This window comes from Eriocheir sinensis, chromosome 11 (genome assembly GCF_024679095.1).
Source record: "Eriocheir sinensis breed Jianghai 21 chromosome 11, ASM2467909v1, whole genome shotgun sequence".
Lineage (NCBI taxonomy): Eukaryota > Metazoa > Arthropoda > Malacostraca > Decapoda > Varunidae > Eriocheir > Eriocheir sinensis.
In genome coordinates, this window is record NC_066519.1 from 907,280 (window position 1) to 933,330 (window position 26,051).

General features: G+C 43.8%; 2 protein-coding genes across 7 annotated transcripts in view; both read left to right on the forward strand.

Moving 5' to 3' along the window:
• LOC126996730 (uncharacterized) overlaps nucleotides 1–26,051 on the forward strand; it is a 135,717-nt gene that overhangs the window by 36,697 nt on the left and 72,969 nt on the right. The window lies entirely within an intron of this gene.
• On the forward strand, nucleotides 123–7,209 carry LOC126996733 (putative RNA-binding protein 15B). 4 transcript variants are annotated; one of them, XM_050857496.1, is made up of 4 exons: nucleotides 123–224; nucleotides 3,571–3,770; nucleotides 5,821–5,982; nucleotides 6,744–7,209. In XM_050857496.1, the coding sequence occupies exons 2-4, from the start codon at nucleotides 3,672–3,674 to the stop codon at nucleotides 6,819–6,821; spliced, it is 339 nt and encodes a 112-aa protein (XP_050713453.1). In that variant the 5' UTR covers nucleotides 123–224; nucleotides 3,571–3,671; the 3' UTR covers nucleotides 6,822–7,209. The 4 variants fall into 4 exon arrangements, 3 of the variants coding, with proteins under 3 accessions (XP_050713453.1, XP_050713454.1, XP_050713452.1); XR_007751407.1 differs by lacking the exon at nucleotides 123–224 and having other exon boundaries at nucleotides 2,601–3,770; nucleotides 5,759–5,982; XM_050857497.1 differs by lacking the exon at nucleotides 123–224 and having other exon boundaries at nucleotides 2,601–3,764.

Here is a 26,051-nt window from a genome sequence, read left to right on the forward strand (position 1 = left end):
CTTCTCTTCTCCTTTTAATATTATTTCTCCCTCTTCTCCCTCCTCTTCTTTCTCCTTCCTTGCTCTATACACGCAGGATATTGTCTGCGTGTTCTGATTTTTCTTTTTCTTTCCCATCAACAGCACCCGTTACAAAGGCAAGGAATCCCAAGTCACCTGTGACGTCAGTATCAAGTTCAAGCCCGCTTTTAACCGTCGTAATTCCAACATCCTCATCAATTCAGGTATTTTATGCTATTTCCGAGTATTGATACAGTGCTCCAGCCTACAGCAGCTGCGTACGAGACTAGTGCCTCTTCACAGACAATGGCAGCCCTTAAGTAAGCCGCTAAATGTGTTGAGGAGGGAAAAAGGTGTTTGTTTACCTCTCGGCCGCGGGACACAACCCTGCAGCAGTGTTATGGCGGCGGCCACAGGTTGTTCTGCAGGTGTTGTGTTGTGGTGTGTGTCCAGGCCGGGGAGGGAGGGACACAACCCTGCAGCAGTGTTATGGCGGCGGCCACCAGGTTGTTCTGCAGGCGTTGTGTTGTGGTGTGTGTCCAGGCCAGGGAGGGAAGGACACAACCCTGCAGCAGTGTTATGGCGGCGGCCACCAGGTTGTTCTGCAGGCGTTGTGTTGTGGTGTGTGTCCAGGCCGGGGAGGGAGGGACACAACCCTGCAGCAGTGTTATGGCGGCGGCCACCAGGTTGTTCTGCAGGCGTTGTGTTGTGGTGTGTGTCCAGGCCGGGGAGGGAGGGACACAACCCTGCAGCAGTGTTATGGCGGCGGCCACCAGGTTGTTCTGCAGGCGTTGTGTTGTGGTGTGTGTCCAGGCCGGGGAGGGAGGGACACAACCCTGTAGCAGTGTTATGGCGGCGGCCACCAGGTTGTTCTGCAGGCGTTGTGTCAGCAACGTAGTTTAGACGCTGTTGCAATTAAACGATATGTTGCGGGACTTGAAATACATAGTAGATAATTCCACTGGTCAATTTATGGTTTCACCCAACCAACGATTTTCTCATGTGGTTCATGTTTGTTTGGTGACAGATGTAGTGAATTGCATTGTAACGGTCCGAATGTGAGTGAACGAGAGAATGTGAGTAAGTCAGTGAGTGACAGTGAGTAAGTGTGAGCGAGTGGGAGCGTGAGTGAGTGAATGAGTGAAAGAGTGAATGGGTAGCTGAGGAATGTACGTGCGTAAAAGGTTATGAGAAGGTAACACGGCGAGCGAATGAGCGAATATATGAACGAGTTACTGAAATCCCTCATCTCAGAGCCTCGAACCCCTCTAAGAAACCAATAACTAGTTAGTTAGGTAGGGTTTGATTGTAATGCCGAGAGGGAGTCACGTGAAGAAAGGGGAGGAGCTTAGCAAGGAGCAGAGGCGAGAAGGCCAGGGCAAGGAGACCCACGAGTCAGTGAGGAGGAAGGACGAGAAGCGGGGTAGACTTGAGGAGGCAAGCACCACTGCAGAAAGCCAGAAGCTTGAGGACTTACACTGCCCACGGCCTGCTGTGTGAGGCGGGCTAGCAGGAGACGAGCAGCAGCCCTAGCAAGGAAAGGCAGCGAGTTGGAGTTGGAGTTGAGAGCGGTGTCCACCTCTCCACTCAGCCCCCGAAAACCACCCACGGCCTGGGGTGAGACGGACTACAGGATGGGAACTTGTATGGCGGGGTAACCTGCCCCTCGACTGTCCTGGGGCAAATACCACTGCCCCAAGCTGCTCCCTACATCAAAGGGCGCCCGCTTCTTCATACCACCCGAGCCGCCCATCTCTACATCAAGCGGGCGCCTGCCTGTCCAGCACCAGGACCGCCCAGTCCCATCGTGGACGTCCTCTGCCGAGCCCGACACTCACGCCAGCTCCTCCTCCTCCGCATCCAGCAACTACAGAGCTAAGCATTCTGTGTATTCCCCAAATCTCCCTTGTGCCGGTAGTTAGCTAGTTTAGAGGCCTACAGCCTGTCGGTCATTCATTTTTTTTTTCCAGATTTTTATTAGCACTGCTTAACCTTTAAAGTAAACCAAATACATATTTATATATAACCTTACTGAGTGTTATCATTTGGAGCCTGTTTTGCTGCTCATTGGAAATTACTGAACCATACACACATCCCCTCCATAGTACATTATCACCATCCAGTTTCTTAATGCTGTCTCAAAAGTGGTTCCCACAGAAATCCTCCCACCCTCCATAATTAACCACACAAGTAACGCCCTTCTGGTCACAAACTTCGGAACGAGTGTTCACTTGTCCTGAGGCCTTAACATCCGGGACCAGCGCTCGAGAACTACCACGCTACCACATACCATTCACTACCCTAGTGGTTGTCATAATCAAGGGATGTAGCTTTATTTATTTAATTTATTAATATTTTTTTTTTCTCTATTTTCAACGCTACAGCATGATTTTGTACCTCATTTCCGTCGCAAATGTCTTCTTTTCGAGTTATGCCTCTTTTCAAGTTATGCCTATCCCCTTCCTTAAACGATCTTGGGGGATCTGTGGGAAGATGGGGTTTTTGGGTGGGGGAGCATGACCTTGACGGACAATTTACCGTTTCACCCAACCAACGATTTTCTCATGTGGTTCATGTTTTTTTGGTGACATGTAGTGAATTGCATGATTTTGTACCTCATTTCCGTCGCAAATGTCTACTTTTCGAGTTATGCCTCGTTTCAAGTTATGCCTATCCCCTTCCCTAAACGATCTTGGGGGACCTGTGGGAACATGGTTTTTTTGGGTGGGGGAGCATGAAATTGACTAATATGCATTTAAAATGAGGTCGAGAAATCAACAAAATCGCATTAGAACACCAGTGAAAAGGCATAGCTTACATTTGTTTTGGTTGGAGCTGGGGAAGCGGCCATTGCGATGTAAGCAGAGTTGCCAACGATCCGCTATGGGTGAGCAGTGTTGCCAACGACGTGCTGTAGAAGCGAGCATAAGAAAGTGAACAGTGTTGCCAACGATCCCCTACATTTAGCAAAAATACCTGCGGTCACGGGGAGGTGAGCAGCATTGCCATTTCTTTTTTACAGCAAAGGAAAATCGTTGGTTGGGTGAAACTGTAAATTGTCCCACTTTTCTAATATTTTTTCAACAATTTAGAAAATCCAATTCCTGTTCAACAGAATTATTTGCAACGAGTGACATGCAATGAACAAAATTCCTTCAAGTATCGGTAGTATCGGCAGAAAATCAGCCAATACCGATAATCTTAAAATGTGCCGATACCACCGATACCGATACATCGGTACATCCTTGGTGTACACCAGTGTGCTTGTGGCCTTAATAATGAGTCAGCTGTTTGCTTCCCTTAACAGTCCTTCCTGCAGTGAATCAAGCTGCTGGAAGTGTGTATACCAGTGTGCTTGTGGCCTTAATAATGAGTCAGTTTTGTTCATCCATTTTTTCAGAGCTTGATCAAAGGTGTTTAAGGATCCCAGTAAAGAGACAGAGTAATAAAGAGACAACAGCTAATGTGGTGGATGGTAAAAGTACATGATGAGAGAGGCAGCATCACGCACCCTTGTAAATAAGACTTAAGTAAAGGAAGATGTGTAACCCTTCCTCCTCCTCCCTCCAGGAACTTCAACCTCCTGTCCTTGGTGAGGAGGCAGAAGAGGAGGAGGTTCTGGCGGCCACCAACAACTTCTCAACCGAAGGAAACTCCGCCACGACATCGCCATGGACCCGACACTCTCCAAGGCCCTCGACAGTGACAGCGACCTTCTCCACAGGCTGGTGCTGGTGCCGGGGGCTGCTGCTCAAGGCTGTCAGGTCAGGGTAGGTTGATGAGTGGTGGTCAGTGAGGTTGGCTGGAGAGTGAAGAGAAATCAGTGTTGAATTATAGTCACCGCAAAACAAATGGTCCAGTATGAGGCGTCTTATTACACAGTCACTGCAAAAGAAATGGTTCAGGGCAGACATGAGGCATCACCAGAGCCTTAGCAAACGTGACTGTGTGTGTGTGTGAGCCCCAGATGTTGAAGAGTAAGAGCCTAGATATCAACGCTGCATAGTACAACATCTGCCTTGTCAATTCTCATCACCACATTTCTTTGTCCATGAGCAAGATCGCTGCGGAAAAATTGCTTCAGGGTTAGATGTGAGGCGTTCAGGACCAGAAGGCCATGAGTGACGTGTTTAGAAAATGAGAATGAAAGGCTAAAGTTTGTCTTCTGTTCCTTAAAAAGATTAACCAACATTGCTACCATTCCTGCAGCAACAAGGTAGATGTACTAATAATGTACATCCACCATGGGGCAGAGAAAAGTAGGGAAGAGTCTGGTGATAGTTTGACAAGGCTTTGCTGGAGGTCATGTTAGTATCTCCATGGGTAGTGTTATGGGTCTGGTGATAGTTTGACAAAGCTTTGCTGGAGGTCGTGTTAGTATCTCCATGGGTAGTGTTATGGGCCTGGTGATAGTTTGTCAAGGCTTTGCTGGAGGTCATGTTAGTATCTCCATGGATAGCGTTATGGGCCTGGTGATAGTTTGTCAAGGCTTTGCTGGAGGTCATGTTAGTATCTCCATGGGTAGTGTTATGGGCCTGGTGATAGTTTGTCAAGGCTTTGCTGGAGGTCATGTTAGTATCTCCATGGGTAGTGTTATGGGCCTGGTGATAGTTTGTTAAGGCTTTGCTGGAGGTCATGTTAGTATCTCCATGGGTAGTGTTATGGGCCTGGTGATAGTTTGTCAAGGCTTTGCTGGAGGTCATGTTAGTATCTCCCTGGGTAGTGTTATGGGCCTGGTGATAGTTTGTCAAGGCTTTTCTGGAGGTCATGTTAGTATCTCCATGGGTAGTGTTATGGGCCTGGTGATAGTTTGTCAAGGCTTTGCTGGAGGTCATGTTAGTATCTCCATGGGTAGTGTTATGGGCCTGGTGATAGTTTGTTAAGGCTTTGCTGGAGGTCATGTTAGTATCTCCTGTAGTGTTATGGGCCTGGTGATAGTTTGTCAAGGCTTTGCTGGAGGTCATGTTAGTATCTCCTGGGTAGTGTTATGGGCCTGGTGATAGTTTGTCAAGGCTTTGCTGGAGGTCATGTTAGTATCTCCCTGGGTAGTGTTATGGGCCTGGTGATAGTTTGTCAAGGCTTTGCTGGAGGTCATGTTAGTATCTCCCTGGGTAGTGTTATGGGCCTGGTGATAGTTTGTCAAGGCTTTGCTGGAGGTCATGTTAGTATCTCCATGGGTAGTGTTATGGGCCTGGTGATAGTTTGTCAAGGCTTTGCTGGAGGTCATGTTAGTATCTCCATGGGTAGTGTTATGGGCCTGGTGATAGTTTGTTAAGGCTTTGCTGGAGGTCATGTTAGTATCTCCCTGGGTAGTGTTATGGGCCTGGTGATAGTTTGTCAAGGCTTTGCTGGAGGTCATGTTAGTATCTCCAAGGGTAGTGTTATGGGCCTGGTGATAGTTTGTCAAGGCTTTGCTGGAGGTCATGTTAGTATCTCCAAGGATAGTGTTATGGGCCTGGTGATAGTTTGTCAAAGCTTTGCTGGAGGTCATGTTAGTATCTCCAAGGGTAGTGTTATGGGCCTGGTGATAGTTTGTCAAGGCTTTGCTGGAGGTCATGTTAGTATCTCCATGGGTAGTGTTATGGGCCTGGTGATAGTCTGTCAAGGCTTTGCTAGAGGTCATGTATTTTCCCCTGACTGGGCCATGTTATTGGATTTTATTTATTTTATTATTATTATTATTTATGGGTACTTTTGTTCCATTTTTTTATGTTCCATTTGTCTTTGTTTTAATCCTCTCTGTGGCCGTGGGAAACAGCTGTAGTGGGAGCGTGGCGCGTCTTAAGAACATGAATCTTACCCTAACTCTGTGCCCGGCAGGGTGAAGAAGAAACTTCAGCACCAGAGAAGGAGAGAAGGCGAGGCTCTGGATGGGATGGAAGAAGACAGTGGCGAGGAGGGGGTGAGGCAGGAGAAGAAGGAAGAAGAGGCGCCTGCTTACAGATCAGTGCTGGAGGAGGAGGAGAGAGCACAGGGAACAAGGTGAGGCCACTTGCTGCCCTGGGTTTCAAAATGAATGGGTGGTGTTGTTCCCCCTCCTCTCCCTTCACTTCTTTTGCGCTTTAAAATGTATCTGAGTTTAGTAAAGGTTTTGTTTTCTGTCTTGTTGTGTATTAAAATGTTTGTGTCAGTGTTTGGTGAAGGTGTTGTTTTGTGCCTTCCCCGCCCCATTTTTTTTCTTCTCTTATTTTTCACATCCATGTCTGCTTCTTGAGGGGACTATCAATCAGTCTATAGCAATTTATCTCTATCAGCTTATATCTATCTATATCAATGGCTATATAGAAAGTTTCATTAGTAAGGAAGCATATATGAATTTTCTGAGTTAAGACCTATGGTGTCTTTATTTTGATAGGTTATGTTAGGTTAAGTTTAGGGCATCTTCAAACACATGGTAGCCATCACCTTATGGTATAAATCAACAAAGAATGACCTCACTTTGTTGTAAAGAAAGTCTAATTAGTAAGGAAGCATATATGAATTTTATGAGTCAAGATCTACAGATTTTGTTTGGTTAAATTTAGGGTATCTTCAAACCCATGATAGCCAGCACCCTATGGTATAGGAAGTCTCATTAGTAAGGAAGCATATATAGATTATGAGTTAAGACCTATTGTGTTTTTGTTATGTTTGTTTTGGATTTTTTTTTATTTGAATCAGATATTTTCCACAAGCAGGATCAGTGCCTTGCTCAGTCTCTAATCACCTGACACACAGACGGCTCACACCTCTACCGTCCACAGGTGAGGTGCCAGCCAGCAGTGGACAGTGTCAGCGCCAGGAGCTCAGGAACCTTACCAGCAGCACCACAGGCAGGATGACCCAGGACCAAGCATAGTAGTAGTAGTTGTAGTGGTTGTAGTAGTAGTAAGCATGATTCCTACTGTCCAAAACTCCATCCTCCTTCCTTATTTTCTTCTCCATGCTTTTCCTTGTGTCTCCTCTCTGTCACCATCCTTCTGCCCTTCTCCTCTCTGTCACCATCCTTCTGCCCTTCTCCTCTCTGTCACCATCCTTCTGCCCTTCTCCTCTCTGTCACCATCCTTCTGCCCTTCATCCTCTCCATATTTTTTTCTCCATGTTTTCCCTCATGTCTCCTTTCTGTCACCATCCTCCTGCTTCTCATCCTCTCTCCATATTTTCTTCTCCATGCTTCCCCTCGTTTCTCCTCTCTGTCATTCTCCTCCTGCCCTTCATCCTCTCTCCATATTTTTTCTCCATGCTTTCCCTCGTTTCTCCTCTCTGTCATTCTCCTCCTGCCCTTCATCCTCTCTCCATATTTTTTCTCCATGCTTTCCCTCGTTTCTCCTCTCTGTCATTCTCCTCCTGCCCTTCATCCTCTCTCCATATTTTTTTCTTCATGTTTTCCCTCATGTCTCCTCTCTGTCACCATCCTACTGCTTTTCATCCTCTCCATATTTTCTTCTCCATGCTTTCCCTCGTGTCTCCTCTCCGTCACCATCCTCCTGCTTTTCGTCCTCTCTCCATATTTTCTTCTCTCCTTTCATCATGTTTTTCCTGTCTTCTAATATTCTTCCCTCATGTCTCCTTGTTATGTAATTTCCTCTTCCTTCTATACCATTTTTCCCTAATTCCTCCTTCCTAATGTTTATCTTTTCTCTCTTCTCCTCCTCCTCCCCTTCTTCCTTTCCTAACCTTCCCTCCTCTCTCTTCTTACTGTTGGTTTCCCATTTCTCCTCCTCTTCCTCCTTCCTCTTCCTGTTTTCCCCGTCCTGTCAAATATTCTTCCATCATTTCCTCCTCCTTCCCTCTCTGCATTTCTTAGTCTGTCTTCCTTCCTTCATTTCCCTTCCGTCTCGTATTGCTTATTTTCTATATTTCCCATCTTAGCTTCCTTCTCTTCCCCTATTCTCCTTCTCTTTCCTTCTCCTCTTCCTCCTTCTCTTATGATTTTAATGTTGAAGGAAACTATTCATTTCATCATTCTCTCTCTCTCTCTCTCTCTCTCTCTCAGGAAAGACATACACACAATTATCTTTTATTTATTTATTAACATTTCTTTTGTGTTGATAGATTTTGTTGTTTTCCTGATCAAAGCCTGGGATGGGGAGGGAGAGGGGTGTGCTCTCTCTCACACACACACACACACACACACACACACACACACACACACACACACACTCTACTAACAGGGAGCATATGCCAAGGGTGGTGTCGCTCCAGAGAGAGTGAGAGAGTAAGGGGGAGGGGGACTTATGTATGTGTCTGTGGGGTTTGTAGACATACTGTGGGTCCTAGAGAGAGAGAGAGAGAGAGAAAAAATATTAAAGGTGATGGTGCACTATACCATAATTCCCTGTCCTGTCTGTCCTCAGCTGTCCCAATCCCAATTGTCCCCAGCTGTCCCAGTCGCTGCTGCCGGCCATGGTGGACTTGGCTGAGGACAGCAAGTGGAGGGTGTGCCGGGCCATCCTAGAGTACAAGTCCCTCCTGGCCGGACACCTCGGGCTGGACCTGGGTGTGTAATTCACCTCTCAGTCTGCTGCGGGTCACTCTCGAGACAGCCAGCCGTTCCACTACTGAAGAGCACAGAGCTCATAGTACCGATCTTTGGGTAGGACTGAAACCACTCACACACAACGCACCGCGACAACGAGGTCACAACTCCTTGCCTGACGTCGCGTACCTGCTCACTGCTGGGTGAACAGGGGCTACACATGAAAGAAGATACGTAAACCCAACTTATCTTCACCCGGTCAGGGAATCAAACCCCAGTCCTTCTGGTTGTGAGGCAGACGCTCTATCCACTGAGCTACTGGGCCGTGTGTGTGTGTGTGTGTGTGTTTACCTACTTGTAATTTTACAGGGCCTGAGCTAAGCTCGTGTGATCCCGTCTCCATATCTGTATCTGTCCAGTTTTTCCTTAAAGTTTTGCACACTCTTTGCCAATACTACTTCCTCACTTAGTCTGTTCCAAACCGCTACGTTTCTTTGCGGGAAGCTATATTTTTTTTATGTCTCTCAAACATCTTCCTTTTCTCAATATTTTACTTTGTCCTCTTGTATTCCTGGTGTTTTTTCCTTCTCTTAGTACCCACTCCTCGTTATCTACTTCTTCCATTTTATTCCACAATTTATAAATTAGTGTGTGTGTGTGTGTGTGTGTGTGTGTGTGTGTGTGTGTGTGTGTGTGTATTTACCTAGTTGTGAAATACAGGAAAGAGCCGTATAGGCTCGTGGCTGTCCTGCTCCATGACGCTTATTATCCAGTTTGGCTTTAAAGTCATGAATTGTTTTTGCACACACAGTCTCCTCGTCAAGTCCGTTCCACGTTGTTATGCTTCTGTATGGAAAACTGTATTTCTTGATGTCTCTCCTACAGTCGCTCTTCTTCAATTTCTTACTATTCCCTCTTGTCACACCCCACTCTCTACAGTTCTCCATTCCGATTTTATGTCCTTAACCACTGTTCTCATCTCTTTCCCTTAGGTAGCTTTCCATCCAGTTCACTGTTTTCCCTTTCAATCCTCCTTTATTTTCCAGCTTCCATAGCAGTCTTGTATGTGGAACTTTGTCGAACGCCTTCTTCAGGTCCAAGTAAACACAATCAACCCATCCGTCCCTTTCCTGTATTTTGTCTGTCACTCTTGAGTAAAAGCTCAGTAAGTTTGTTACACATGAGTGCCCTTTTCTGAAGCCATGTTGTTTACTTGTGTTTATATTATGCTCTTCTTGAAACCTCGTCCATTGTTTCTTTATCATTTTCTCACATATTTTACATGCTACACTGGTCAAAGATACAGGTCTGTAGTTCAAGGGGTCTTCCTTTTTTCCACCTTTGTATACAGGGACCACTTCAGCCCTCTGCCACTCCTGAGGCACTACACCAGTTGTTATTGAGCATTTAATGATATCATATACCAGTCCAACCAGCTCATTTCTGCATTCTTTCAATATATAACCTGAGACTCCATCCGGTCCTACTGCTTTCCTCTCTTCCAGCTCCTCCATCATTTTATATATCTCCTCTTTAGTTACTATGACTTCTTCCATATGAACATTTATCTTGTTTTCTTGTGGCTTGTTAAATTGTGATTCTTTTGTAAAACCTTGCCGGAACTTTTTGTTTAGCAGCTCAGTCATGTCTTTGGGATCTTTGATTATCACATTCCCGTCACTCAGCCTTTCAATTGTTTCCCTTGGTTTGATCTTTCCATTTGTAAATCTATAAAACAGTTCAGGTTCTTCCTTGCACTTTTCCACAATGTCCTTTTCATATCCCTTCTCTTCTTCTCTCCTCATTTTCACGTATTCATTTCTCGCTGCCTTATAGTAATCTTTTTTATTCCTTTGGTTTTTATTTCTTTTCAATCTTTTCCACGCTTTGTTTCTTTGTTTCTTTTGCCTCAGCACATTTTGCATTAATCCAGCCCTTTTTTCCCTTTTCTTTAGGTCTGTATTCTGGTACAAATTTCATAACTCCTGGTTTATACGCCTCCATGAAAATATCGTACTATTCTTGCACTTCACTTGTTCTCTTTAACTCATCCCAGTCCAGCTCTCCATAGTATTTCCTGAGATTTTCTGCGTCTGCCTTCCTATAGTGTAACCTGTTTCTTTTATAGGATTCATCCCCTTCACCTCCTTCCTCCTCTGTTACCATCTCTGTTATCACATGGTCACTCTTACCCAGGGGGCATCCATACCTTAATTCATTCGTCAAGTGCATTCCCTTTGTTAACACCAGGTCCAGTCTCGCTGGTTTGTCTTCACTTCTATATCTTGTGTTTTCCTTCACCCATTGCATCATCAAGTTTTCCATCGTCAGTCTTAAAAACCTTTCCCCCCGTGCCGTTTCACTACCTCCACTTTCAAACATTTCCCAGTTTAACTTGTTACAATTAAAGTCACCAACCAATAGGACTCTTTTGTTTGCCTTGAGTAGTCTACTTAAACTCTGGATGGTATCTTCAATCATGGTCTCATATTCTTTTTTACTCCATGAGTTAGTTCTTGGCGGTACATACGTTGTTGTAATGGTCATCCTTTCTCTGTTTTTGTTCTCCATATACTACTTATTTTACTAATAACTCCTTCCTCGTCATTATCATCACTCCTCCACCACCTTTGCTGTTTCTATCTTTCCTCCATACATCGTAGTTGTTATCAAACACTATTTGGAGGACCTCATTCAGTTTAGTTTCTGTTAAGCATACAATCTTGGGCTCTTTTTCCTGTAGGTAGTCTTGTAATTCCAGTTAGATGTGTGTGTGTGTGTGTGTGTGTGTGTGTGTGTGTGTGTGTATTAGCTACTTAATTTTTATCTTTGCAAAATTTGAGTCAAACGTGTAATATTCTGTGTGTGTATTTACCTAGTTGTGACATGTGGGAAAAGAGCTACCCTCGCGCTGTCCCGTCTCCATATCCGCTCTTGTCCAACTTTTCCTTAATATCATGAATGTTTCTTGCACAAACCACCTCCTCCTCCAGTCCATTCCACAGCTCAATACTTCTGTTTGGGAAGCTAAACTTTTTCACATCTCGCCTTCACATGGTCGCCCTCAACTTCTTTACATGTCCTCTCTTTCTCTCTCGCTCCACACACACACAGGTCCTCTCTGTCCAGATTCTCCACCCCGCTCGCCACCCTGTACACCGCTATCAGGTCTCCTCTTTCTCTTCTTCTCTCCAGGGTTGTGAGCCCCATGCTATTGAGTCTCCCCTTGTAAGTCCGATCCCTAAGTTCCGGTACCATCTTAGTTGCCACTCTCTGTACTCTTTCCAGCTTTCTTATGTTCTTCTTTTCGTGAGGAGACCAGACCACTGCTGCAGACTCCAACCTTGGCCTTATCATTGTAACTATTATTTTCTTCATCATCTCTTTGTCCAAATACACAAATGCCGTCCTTATGTTCTTCAGCAAATTCATAGTATGTCCCGTTATCCTGTTGATGTGTTTGTCCGGCGACATGTTCTCTGAGAAAGTCACTCCCAAATCTTTTTCTTCCACTCCTCTGCATATTATCTCACTTCCCATCTTATAATCATATTCACATCTTCTGCCACTCCTACCAAGCTATTTTTTTACATTTCCCAAGGTTGAATTCCATCTGCCATGTACCACTCCACTCCCATATTTTGTCCAGGTCCCTCTGCAATGCCTCACAGTCCTTCACATCATTGACTCGTCTCAACAGCTTTTCATCATCTGCAAACAAACTCACATAGCTGGTCACTCTGGCCCACCATATCATTTATATAAACAGCAAACATTATTGGCGCCAGCACCGAACCTTGTGGGACCCCACTCCTCACAGGGCACCAGTTTGAAACCCTGTCCTTGATTATTGTCCTCATTTCCCTGTGTGTGTGTGTGTGTGTGTGTGTGTGTGTGTGTGTGTGAGAGATAGGCCTATACATTACCTGTCATATTCCAGGTCCGGCCCACGCCCTGTCAAGGCTGCTGGACAGGCTCAGCGACAACTCGGACACACACGTCAAACAAATATCTTCCTTCAGAGGCACTGACAGGTATGCCAGCACACTTTGTATATCTTAGGAAGCAGGCTCACCATTCTTTTTACTTATAAGACTACTATAGTCTGTTCCCGGAGCCTGTCGCCTATTAAGCTGTTGTTACGGCTCATGTGATTGGCTGCCTAACACACAAGTCCGCCGTGACGCCACACACTTGTATTTTCTTCTGCCATAGCTCGTCTCTTATTCACGACAGACCACTTTAGTTGGTACCGTTGGACTCGGCAGTAATTGTGCAACTCAGTTATGTTTATCTAAACTCGATAAAATAAAACATAAAGGAAATGTGATGAGTTGAAGTCACAAGACATCTCCGAAATGTTTATAACACGGTTTACTTATCATCGCTTTTCTCAGCAGTCTTTGAACCAGGGCTGAAATAAATAATTTCATCTCATAGAGCAAAGTCTCCTGAACGCTGCTATGGTGCGATCAGATCATAGATAAAACGTGACATGAGCATAACACAGAACGGTTTCTAAGGATGTGTACAGCGACGACGCATGACTGCCCGCTGCCTGGTCAGCCGGTCAGCCGCCGTGGTGAATTAGGCTATTTTTCGTCTCCTTATTTCCTTCGCTGCATTCATCGTCAATAAACAAAAACCCTTATGCATTATCCCAACTACAATAAAAAAAAATTACTGATGAGTGAGTTGGGATAATGCATAAGGGTTTGACGAGCTATGACGAAGAAAATAAAAGTGTGTAGCGTCACGGCGGACACGTGAGTGAGGGAGGGGTGCAGCCAATCACAGGAGCCGTAACAAACGCTGCCTAGGCGCCAGGCTCCGGGAACAGACTATAGTATTATTCTACTACTACTACTACTACTACTACTACTACTACTACTACTACTATTTCTGGATTTGTTACCAGAGATATACCATTACAATTTGCCTTATAACTTCCTGGACCTCTACTTATTTCACTATATTATTTGCTTTTTACATTGATTAACTTATTTTCTGCTTTCTGTGCTGCTCCCAGGCCAGTCTTATGCTGCTACTCAATGGGATTTTGTTTATAATTCTGCTTCTGTGGTTCTGTGTGTTGTGTGTGTGTCCTTGTATAGAGTTTCCTTCACTTGGCCTCAGTAACCTCACATTCTGCCATAACCTCTTCCATTCATAAGTGTTGTAGCTTTAAATTTCATACACCACCTTTTGTTCAAGGAGGTTTTGTGCTTGTGTGTGTGTGTGTGTGTGTGTGTGTGTGTGTGTACTAACCATATAGCTGTATTCCAAGCCTGGCCATCATATTCTCACCTTTCCTGCCCTGGTGACCTGTAGCAATGTACATATTTGCCTAATCACGTTCCTCAAACACTTCCACTTCCTTGGTAATGCTGGTGCCTGGCTTCACTACAGCAGGGCCAGTGCCAAGAAGCCTTCAGGAGTTAGGACATTCACTGCAGAGATCACAAGTGCCTGTTCAGTGCAGATTAGTACAGTTCACTATAGTCTGTTCAATTGGCTGCTCATGCTCCCGCTAACACTCATTTTTTTAACATAATTGCACAGGTGTCTCATTGTGATGGTTGGGGCGAAGTTAAATGTTGCTATAAATAACTCTGTGTTTTCACACGAGAGCTTTAGTTGCATTCTGATCACACTCATCGTGTGTAGAGATTTTCCTACGTAATGTAATAATATATTTCTGCAGTCAATGAACAACTGTTTCTTAAATAGTGAGTATAAGTAAAACATGTTATAAATATTTTTAACATCTTCACGGTTCAATCTCATCGTAATACCATTTTCTTATTTGTTTTGTTTAGTTTTTACAATACATCTTGATTCTACAGTCACTGCTGAGTCTGATGGTGTCAACCAAAGTGGCTAGCTCTGTATATGAGGTGAGCTATGGCATATAATAAAGAAACATGTCTCACTCCAGCATGCAAGATGTGGTCCAACATGAGTGTTAGCGGGAGAGCGGAGCAGCCAATCACCTGCAAGCTTACCAACCTGCCTAGGCGCCAAGAATATAGCTTAAGTGAACAGACTATAGTGTTCTTATAAGCCTCACAATCGAACTGTATTCTCCATAGTGATGTGCTAAAGAAACAACATGGTCAGGCAGCTCAAATTATGACAGGATGTTCTTAATCATTAGTATTACTGTGCTTTTAACAAGAGAGTGTCGTTTGTGGTCTGGGCTTCCCTGTGCTGTATGCCTGACTAATCTGTGGCTTGATGGCTCTGTCTGTGGTATGTCATCACTCTCACCCATTCACACAGCAATTTCTATCATCCTCTGCTTCTCTGCTCTGTCCTCTCACCTCCAGAGCTTGTTAGGGTCCATATACACTCCTAGGAAGGTCATATTGAGGCTGCATCTGTCCATAGCTCTTTTGTGACCTGCCTATTAATGTATGTATAGTTCCTTGTTATTAGTACACCCATTCACACAAGCTTTTTGTATCACCCTCTTGTCCTCACCTCCAGAGCTTGTTACGGTTCCTATACACTCCTAGGAAGCTCATATTAAGGGCTGTGTCTGTCCATAGCTCTGTATGTGACCTGCCTATGAATGTATGTATAGTTCCTGGTTATCAGTTCACTCATTCACACAGCTGTTTTCATCACCCTCTGTCCTCACCTCCAGAGCTTGTTACGAGTTCCTATACACCCTAGGAAGCTCATATTAAGGGCTGTGTCTGTCCATAGCTCTGTATGTGACCTGCCTATGAATGTATGTATAGTTCCTTGTTATGCTAGCACACCATTCACACAGCTGTTTTCATCACCCTCTGTGCCTCACCTCCAGAGTTTGTTCATGATTCCTATACACTCTTTTTTAATCTTGTCTCTGTTTTTTTACACACTTCCCTAAATCCACCTCTCATATTCCTCCTCTTCCTCCACTAGACTAGACATTCTTCCTCCTCCCTCCTCTCTCTCTCCACCACACTCTATACTTCTCTCTCTCCTTCCTCAAAGCATTGTTCTGTCATCCTACAAACTCCTCCTCCTCCTTCTTCCTCATTTTGTCTCCTTGGTCCTCTCTCTCTCTCTCTCTCTCATTCTCTCTCCCTTGGTCTGCTCTCTCTCTCTCTCATTCTCCTCTCTCTCTCTTGGTCTCTCTTCCTGCCTCCTGGAAACGAGACTCCTTCAACAGGACGGAAGGCTGGACGGTACATGAGAAGAAGATCGAACCAATAAGTACTGTTGATACCTCTAGAGTCATCCAGGCCAACATCATTACTTCTGCAATTGACGCCCACCTCCCCCACCTGCACTGATGCCCAGCCACCTCTTCAAGAAGGCACGTCAGGAACTGTAGAGCTGACGCTGAATGCTGTCACCCCCTGGAGAGGAGGAGCCAGACCCGCCTCAGAGCCATTTATCCTACTCATTGCTACAACAGACGGCCATACTGGAGGAGGAGGACGAACAGAGACCTTCTTGGTCGGTGACTCTAAGGATTCGCCATCAGGTTGAATTCGTGGCAGAGTCCCCGCCGTAGGGCGTAACTACTGTTATCCTGGAGCTGGTGTTGACTACATCACAGCTGCACTGGATTTCAGGTCTCCGCCAGGCTCTAATGACTCACTCTTTGTTCTCCACACAGGTACAAACGACGCTACCACGAATTCGGTCTGGAGGAACTGTTGACAAGTACCGAGACTATCCAGTATAAGACTAAATCCCTAATATTTTGATTTCATAAATCACCACGACATGTGGATGAGGGCGATTTCACAGTAAGGCCTTTCAGTTCTCAACAATCGCTTCTGCAGACTCCTCTGCGAGAGCTGACGCCGAATTCTTTAACGCCTGAACGTATTTCACGGCCAGAGTAGACTTCTTTCCAAAGGACGGCATACACCTGTCTCCCCATCGGGCAGCTTAGATTTGGAAGGCTCTCAACAACGCTGCACGTAACGCCCGTAACAAAACGCACTCTCAGCCACGCCCATCCCGCCTGTAAATAGACACCTCACACCGCACAGACCTCGTAACATTGAACCTCCACCTCTATTACCAAGCTTCAAGATAACCTAAGAGTCCTTAGTTTCAATGTCAGAGCTCTAAGAAACAAATTCTGATGAACTGCGATGTCTTGCCTTGACAGAAAAACTTGATTTAATTGCTATAATCAAATTGAAACATTTATCTATTACCACTAATATTGATTTAAGTCTCAATATAACATAGATGGCTACAGATTCTTCAACAAATGACTGCAAACTGTGAGGGGTGGAGTCGCCTTTTGCTTCAAAAGCTACTTGCAACCTAATGAGCCAAAACACTAAGAAACAGTAACGCGAATATTTCAGCGTGCGAGTAAACATTGCAAAAGTCAATTTAAATATATCTGTCACTTCATAGGCCTCCGGGGCAATCACTTGATGGTTATCTTGAATGTACAGCCTTTAAGGCAGTCACTTAATAACAGCTGACCACTGATACTAGAGACTTTAACCTCCCCCATATCGATCACGACACTGCTCGGTACAGAAGGTGAGTCCCATAGAATGATCAATTTCTAGAGGAAAATTATCTGGCCAAATGGTTTTGAACCAACCTTATTAAAATAACATATACTGACCTTGTTGAGAATGGACTCTGCATAACCTAGCTGCAATGTCAATGGTAGAGAACACCTCGGTTCCCAAGCGATCATAAACTAGTATGCTGCTGACATTAGAGCTCAAACATCGGTGACTGAAAATAAAGTTAAGGTGCCCAATTTCAAAAGAGCCAATCAGAAACTGACAAAACTAATAGATATGCAATCAATAGATGACGGTAATGCAGAGGACGCCATTAACTTAAAATCACTTATCACTCAGCAGGACACATTTGTCCCCTTTAAAGTGGTAGTTTAATTAACACTAAAGTCCACCTTGTTTAATAGTTAAATTAAATACTCAGTCAAGGAGAGAAAATTGTCTTACAGGTTAAAGAAAGACCAAAGTACCAAAACATTAGACTTTAAATTGATGCAAGCATTTAGCAAAAAAGACGTTAGTGCATCAGGCAAAGCGAGATATGAAGAAAATATTGCCAATCAAAAATAATCCGAAATCCTTCTTCAGTTACATAAACAACAGAAAGGGCTTATCAGAAGTGGAATTGGACCTTTAATAAACAGCGACGGTGCACTAGTGACTGATAGCCACAATGCTGTAAAACCTATTAATAATTACTTTTCCTCGGTGTTTACAATAACAGTCCTCCCACCACCACCACCACAACACCAGTACTAATGTAAACTCTTACATGCATTGTCTAACTTGAATAAAACCCACAGTCCTTAAAGCCTCAAATCACTTAAACAAATAAAAGTCCTGACCTGATAAAGTATATCCAACTCTGCTGAAAGAAACAAAGAGCTTAAATACTCTCTCCCTCACAACCGTATTCAATATGTCCTTCCATGTATGCTGCATTGTCCTTCAGATTGGAAAAGGCTATGGATACCCCATTTTTAAGAAAGGAGAATGTATACCAGGTAAATTACAGGCCCAATAGTCAACTTCGCTGTAGGTAGCTACTTGAGGCATAATTAGAGACAAAATTAGAGTTACCTTGAAAGCCACTCATTAATTGGGGGACTCACAACATGGCTCAAACAAAAGATCCTGCTCATCAAATCTATTAACTTTAACGACTTCACTGTTTATGACGTAACCAAATCACTGACGTGAAGTCTATCTTGATTTCCAGAAAGCGTTTGATAAAGTCCCCATCATAAATTACTTTACAAATTAAACAAATAGGTATTGACGGTCAGGTAAAACTTAATGGATTGAATTGGTTGAGCACAACAGACAACAAAGAGTAGTGATTGACGGATTTAACCTTCAGAGTGGGCGCTTCGTCACTAGTGGCTGCCCCTCAGGGCTCGGGTTCTTGGCCCAGTGTTTTTCATTATTTACATCAACGACGGGATGTTGACCTTAATAAATCAGACAGTAAATTTGCACGACACAAAGATTGGCAACCGGTTCTCACTGATTTAAGACAGGCAAAGCCTCCAAGAGTATTTGCACAAAATTTCAGCTTGGTCGGTAGATGGAGATGCCCTTTTTAACGACAAGTGCCAGGTCCTTCAAGTTGGAACGAGGAATAAAAAAGTTTGATTACGAAATGCGCCAAGCGTTAACCTGTGCCTCAATGCGTCATGACTTGGGGTCAAAATCGCCACAAACTCAAATTTCACAGCAATGCATCGATGAGCAAATAAAGTTTAACAGAATGTTGGGCTTCATTAAAGAAACTTTTTATTTAAGAATAAAGATGTAATACTCCCGCTTTCACAACAGTTTAGTCAGACCCCACTTCTTAAATAATGGTGGTACAGTTTTGGTCTCTCCATCCATGCAAAGGATATTGTTAAATTAGAAATTAAAGGCCGGGAAAATTAAAATTATTATCCTTCCTTGGCGCAATAAATCCACAAGAAAGGCTTACCCCATGTTCTCTTGAGAAACGCTTCCCAGGGAAAACTGATCGAATGTTTTAAAATACTTAATGGTTTCCATTTAATGTAGACAGATCAACATTGTTTATGATCGGCGACTATGCGACGAGAACAACAATGTATGTGAAACTCAGATGTAGACAAGAATTCAGACTGCACCAAATTTTCTTCACCAACGCTAGAAAAGTAGAATGGACAGCTCCCACCGCTAGTGGTCCAGTGTACACGCATTGGGTTCCTTCAAAAATGTTTTCCGACCGTCACCTTTCAAATCCTAATATCACCAGAGTAGAAATGCAAACGTTTGGAGTCTTCTATCAATGTAAATCATTTTAGTTTAAGGACAGACCACTGTCTGGACCATGGGTCTGTGTGGTCTGATTTTCTATGTAAATCTATATAAATCTCTCTCTCTCTCTCTCTCTCTCTCTCCTTCCTCCTCCTCCTCCTCTAGATATGGTTAGTAATGTGTTTTAAAATGGATTGTAGGAATGAAGAAGAAGAGAGGATAGGAGGAGGATAAGAGGAAGAAGGAGGAGGCTCCATGGGTATGTGTGTGTGTGTGTGTCCATCCCCTGCTGCCCTGCTCCCCTCCCTCCTCCTTTCCCTCCATGTCAAAGTGCCCATCTCTCTCCCTTGTTCTGGCACTCTCTTCAATTTCTCTTCTATCAATCTCTTCAATCTTCACATGTGGGCTGGTCTCTGACACCCCTCCCTCAACTTTCCCCACACACCTCTTATAAACCTAATTTCCCCATCTCATCACGGTCCAGACCATTCAGCCTAATTACATACCCCTCACCCACTCCACCCACAATCCTCAGTTGTCAACCCATACCTAACCATGCCATTTACATGACCAGTGTTGTGTAGTTCTCCAGACTGAAATTGAGAGAATTGCACATGACCCCATCATGGCTAGTTAATTAGTGTCTGTACCAACGAGCAAATTGTGTGATGAATGTTCAGTGTGTGGGAGTGAATCATGATATTTGATTGTGATAATTATTATGAACACGTATTAGACATGAAACTGAACTAATTGTTACATGTGATATTCAGAAAGAAATTAAGACATTCACTCACCACCGCCACGATGTTTGAGAACAGCATCAAGACTATTATTGAGGCTAATATGATTATTGACGCCTCGAGAGCGCTGGCATCAGTGGCAGAGCAGCAGGGCCTGAAACCTCATCAACAGTAACGGTAAACATATCCATAACAGCCACTTACTACCATTCTGCCAAGGGCTCTTCCACTTATAACTCTTCCTTTCCCTCCTCTCTCTCTCCGCCTCCCTCTGTGCTTCTGGCTGCCCTAAACTGGTCTGTATTTGTGTCACACTGGTGTCGTCCACTGCTTCTCACTCCATGGGTTCATTCTCTAATTCTCTCTCATAAGCTTCATCTCCTCTCTCCTCTTCATGCTAAAAAGGTCACTCGTGTGTGTGTGTGTGTGTATGTTTGTATTTACCTAGTTGTGAATACAGAAAGAGCCAGATTAGGCTCAGGTTGTCCCATCTCCATGACGCTTATTGTCCAGTTTGGCTTTAAATTCATGACTCAAGCCATGCCATTACCAGTCTCTCACAAGTCCGCTCCATGTTGTTATGCTTCTGTATGGAAAAACTGTATTTTGGATGTCTTCCACAGTCGCTTCTTTCTTCAATTCTTACCATTCTCTTGTCACACTTCTGTTATAAATTACCAAGTTTCCCCATCCAATTCTCCAACCCTCTGTATCCTGTATACTATTAGGTCCCCTCTCCTTCTTCCAGTGTTGTTAGTCCCAATTCTCCAGTCTTTTCTTCATAAGTATGTTCTCTCAGAGTTTCCGCAATTTAGTCGCTGCTCTTGTATTCTCTCCAACTTTCTAATTTCTTTCTTCAATCTAGGTGGACTATTATTCAATGCTGCATATTCCAGTCTCAGACGATTTCATCGATGTTATTAGTTTCACTTCTTCGGTTTAGATATGTAAATGCTGCTTTTATGTTTCTAAGAAGATTGTATGTTTCTCAGTTATCCGGGTTCATATGTTTTCAAAGGATAACTTGTCTGTTATGATACTCCTGTATCTTTTTTTCTTCAGTTTTTTCATGATTCTTTCATTACTCAGAGAGGTTCTCTAATATTCGCCTACCGTTTCTTACTAAACCCATCACGCTTACATTTCTTTGTATTGAAAGTCATTTCATTTATGTGACTATTCGCTTTTATTCTGTCGAGATCTTGGCCCAGGGGCTACAAATTCGCTTCATTAGCTACACCTCCTCATTATTATTTCAGCATCATCAGCAAATATATTCATATAGCTTGTCACCCTTCTGTCATGTCATTTATATACATTTAAACATAATCGGAGCTAACACTGATCCTTGGGGACTTGTACTCTCACTTCCATCCAACTTGATTTATTATTCCTAATTACTGTTCTCATTTCTTTCGTCAAAGTCTACAATCCAACTCATTATTGAACCACCCAGCCTCCACATGATTGAGTTTCCATATTAACTTTGGGGGTACTTTTATCAAACAAATTCTCCTTGAGTTCAGATACAATCTGCCCAACCATCCCTCTCCTGTATTATATCATCAATTACTCTTGAATAGAAGCTGATCGATAGTTACACAAGACCGCCCTCCTCTGAATACGAATTATTATTTGTTAATATACTGTTTTCTTCTAAATACTCACCCATCTGTTTTTTATAATTTTCTCACATCTTGTTACTACATCGTTAATGACGCTATCTATAGTTCAGTTGCTTTGATCTTCTTTACTCTCCTTTATATATTGAGACGATGTTAGCCCGCTTCCAGTCCATTGGTACTTTCCCTTCTGTGTGTGTGTGTGTGTGTGTGTGTGTGTGTGTTTTCCTTTGTAATGTAAAAAATGTAAGACCTCAATAAAATATATTAAATATATATTACTATTATTATCATCATATTATGAAACCAAGAGAGGAGAGAGGTGGTGGAAGAAGGAAGGAAGAATATCAAAAGGAAGAAGAATGAGGAAGGAATGAAGGAAGGAAGAGAAGAGAAGAAAGAAAGGAAGGGAAGGAAATATGAAGAGGAGGAGGGAAGGAGAGATGGAGGACAGGAGGATTGAGGAAGATTTAAAGGAAGAGGAGGATAGGAGGAGGAGGTCAAACCATTCATCTAGTCATTATAACCTCAAGATAAGCTTCCCCTGGTTTCCATGTACGTCTGATTTTATGTGCGTATCTCAAGCATTACCGCCCACCTATACACCAAGTTAAGGTCATGCATGAACAAATTATTCATTTGCTTAAATATATTTTGAGGAGCTATCTTTGATATTTTGGAAAGCTATTTTGTTATCTTGGGATTATTTTATTATCTTGGGAGTTTTATTCTTAACATCTTGGGAGCTATTCATATCTTTGGAGCTATCTTTAATATCTTGGGAGCTATCTTTGTCATCTGGGAGCCATTCAATATCTTTAGAGCTATCTTTTACTATTTTGAAGCTATTCAATATCTTGAGCTATCTTATTATCTTGGGAGCTATCTTTTATATCTGGGAGCTATCTTTAATATCTTAGAGCTAATCTTTTAATATCTTGGTTATCTTTAATATCTTGGAGCTATCTTCACATCTTAGAGCTATCTTAATATCTTGGGAGCCATCTAATATCTTGGGAGCTATCTTAATATCTTAGGAGCTATCTTTAATATCTTGAAGTTATCTTTAATATCTTGGGAGCTATCTTTAATATCTGGGAGCTATCTTTAATATCTTGGAGCTATCTTTAACATCTTAAAGCCATCTTAATATCTTTGGAGCTCATCTTTAACATCTTTGGGGGAGCCATCTTGATCCTGGGGAGCTCATCTTCAACATCTTGGAGCCATCTTACATCTTGGGAGCTCATCTCTTTAATATCTCAGGGTGCCATCTTTAACATCTTGGGAGCTCGTCTTAACATCTGGGGAGCTCATCTCTTTAACATCTGTATTTACTCCCAATATCTGGGAGCTCATCTAACATCCTTGGGAGCTCATCTCATCTCAGAGCCATCTTAACATCTGGAGCCATCTCATTATCTTGGGAAGCTATCTAATATCTTGGGAGTTATCTTTAATATCTGGGAGCTATCTAATACTAAATTATCTTTAAAATTGTTACCATGTATCCTTAGACTGACTCCTTTGGCCATCGGAAATAATAGCTGATTTGAGAGGCTGAAACTGCTAAATCAAACCCTAACGACACACACTCCAAAAAAGTGAAGAGGAAAATCATTGAAGACTCAGAGGAGAGTTGAGAGGAGTAAGGTGAAAAGATATTGAGAACAGAATATGGAGAGGAGGAAAGTTTGAGGAAGAAGAGATGAAACAACTAGATTGGGAAGATACAAGAAGGAAAAACAGGCCAGCCTTAAGCCAAGGTCCCAATGGCAACAGAATCCATACTAAACAGGTCATGGGAACCAAACGACTCTGAAGAATACAAATACATGTGAGGAGAAATATGTCACAGGATGAAGAATGAATTAAAAGACAAAAAATACAAACAAAATGAGTTAAAAAAGAGGAAAATTGAAAGGAAAGAACAAAAGTAAAACTGAGATGAGGTAGTCGAGACATGAGGGCCACGACATGTCTACATCACTATGAACACCACCATTAATGTTATCACCCCCACCATCATCATCATCTTAATTATCACTGCGGCTGACACCATGAGCAGCCAAGGGACACAGTGGTGGTGGTGGGGAGGGGGGGGGTAGATGTTAGGCAGGTGAGAGGTAGGGGGTGGGGCCAAGGTAAAAGTGTGAGGGAAGGCAGCAAGGGTGGTAGGGAGGGGCGGACCAGGGGAGGTAAGGAAGTGGGAGGGTGGTGTCACATGGTAGACGGACAGGTAGATAGGATGGTGGGGAGGTGGATAGGGGTTGCAGGGAGGGGGGGGCCAAACCCATTGGCGCAGTGCTTATACAATGAGTGGAGGCAGGCAGGCCGACACCCCAGCATTTGGCAGAGCGACGAACAAAAATAAAGAGAAAAAGGTAGAAAATCATAGACTGATATTTGTGAGTTCATAGGACACGAGACGCTGATCCCAGGAGTTCTATCAGTCAATCACTTCAGACACCAAGAGCGGCCAGCAAGAGATGCGAGGGAAAAGCCGCTACCTGAATTAACACACACACACACACACACACACACAGAACCCATCGTTACCAGATTGTCGTACTTAGCCTATTATGTTTGCCGATTTCCGACCTAAAACTGTTTCTCCACCCCAAAACTGGCTTCATAAAATTATCGATAAAATGGTTAATTATTGGTATTTTGACAATTGTTGTGAGTCCGGTAAATACTCTGAGTAATGATAATCTATAACGCTGCGCAGAACTTAAAATGGAAACGCACACGAGTCAAGCTTTTAAATTCGCCGGTGAAAAGAAACAAACATGACATGACCTTCCACTCTGAGTACACACACACACGCAGCCACACACACGCACAGTGGTGATGAGGCAAGAGAGAGAGAGAGAGAGAGAGAGAGAGAGAGAAAGCGAGAGGCAATGATGAGAGGCAAGGGAAAAGGGAGGAGTTCCATGGAAGGACAGATATCCTTGTGTTGTGTTGGAAGTTCATCAACTGACAGAGTTAATATCGTGTTCGTTTCATTCACTTATTGTACTTGTGACGGGTGGAATATGACCATTTCTCACCACCTCCTGCCCATCAGCTGACAAGTTAACACGTGTCTGCTTCACCCACTGTTATGGCCCCATTAAAGTACCAGCACCTATTTCCCCACCACCTCCCCCGGCTCCATCAGCTGACAGTTAACACGTTCATGCTTCATCTACTTATTGTACTTGTGACGGGGTGGAATAAGGACCATATTTCTCTACCACTCCCTGGCCCCATCAGCTGACAGTTAACACGTGTTCATGCTTCATTCACTTATTACTTGTGACGGGGTGGAATATGACCATATTTCCTACCCACCTCCCCGGCCCATCAAAGGACAGTTAACACGTGTTCATGCTTCATTCACTTATTACTTGTGACGGGTGAATATGACCATATTTCCACCACCTCCCCGGCCCATCAGCTGACAGGTAAACACATTTTGTTGCCAGACTCCGTCCCTCAGAACATCGTATTTTCTCTGGTTTCTGGCTCCGCGACCATTGCAAACAAAACACCAATAATTACTTTGCCCTAACGTTAATCTAAATGAATCACGTTAATGGGGTGGGAAATGACAGTTGTTGATGGAAATTGGCAAAATAAGAGGTGGAGTTCACACAGTTGGTAACGTTGACTTGTCAGTGAGGAGACAGGCATGCAACACGATGTCTGTTCCAAAAATTTCTGGGTTATATTACGTTTTTGTGTGTTTGTTGCCATTAAGTGAGGTGGACCTGTCCTGCTGCGCTAAGGGAGATAAGGGTGTTAATTGCTACTGGTTAGAGCCAGTAGAATGTGCAAGGCAATGGTTTTAAGTTCGATAAATCAGATCCAAGAAGGACATAGACAAGAATTGGGTGGTGGATGAGTGGAACAGGCCTGCAGTCATGTGGGGAGGAGTGCCAACACTAACAGAGTGGTGGGGTGAGGAACAGGCCTGCAGTCATGTGAGTGCCAATACCAATAGAGGATGTGAGTGGAAACAGGCCCAAGGTCATGTGGTGAGGAGGCCAATACCAACAGAGTGGTGGGTGAGTGGAACAGGCCTCAGTCATGTGGTGAGGAGTGCCAATACTAACAGAGTGGTAAGGAGGAGCAGGCTCACAGTCATGTGGTGAGGAGTGGCACACTAACAGAGGCAGGGTGAGGAACAGGCCCACAGCCGGGTGTGGAGAGGAGGCCAATGCTAACAGAGTGGTGGGTGAGTGGAACAGGCCAGTAGTCATGTGGCAAACGTCGGCCACAACAGAGTGGTGGGGTGAGGAACAGGCCCGAGTCATGTGGTGAGTGAGTGCCAATACCAATAGAGCGGCAGAGTGGAACAGGCCCTGCAGTCATGTGGTGAGGAGTGCCAATACTAACAGAGTGGGGTGGGTGAGTGGAACATGCCTGGCAGTCATGTAAGAGGAGGCTAATACTAATAGAGTGGTGGGTGAGTGGA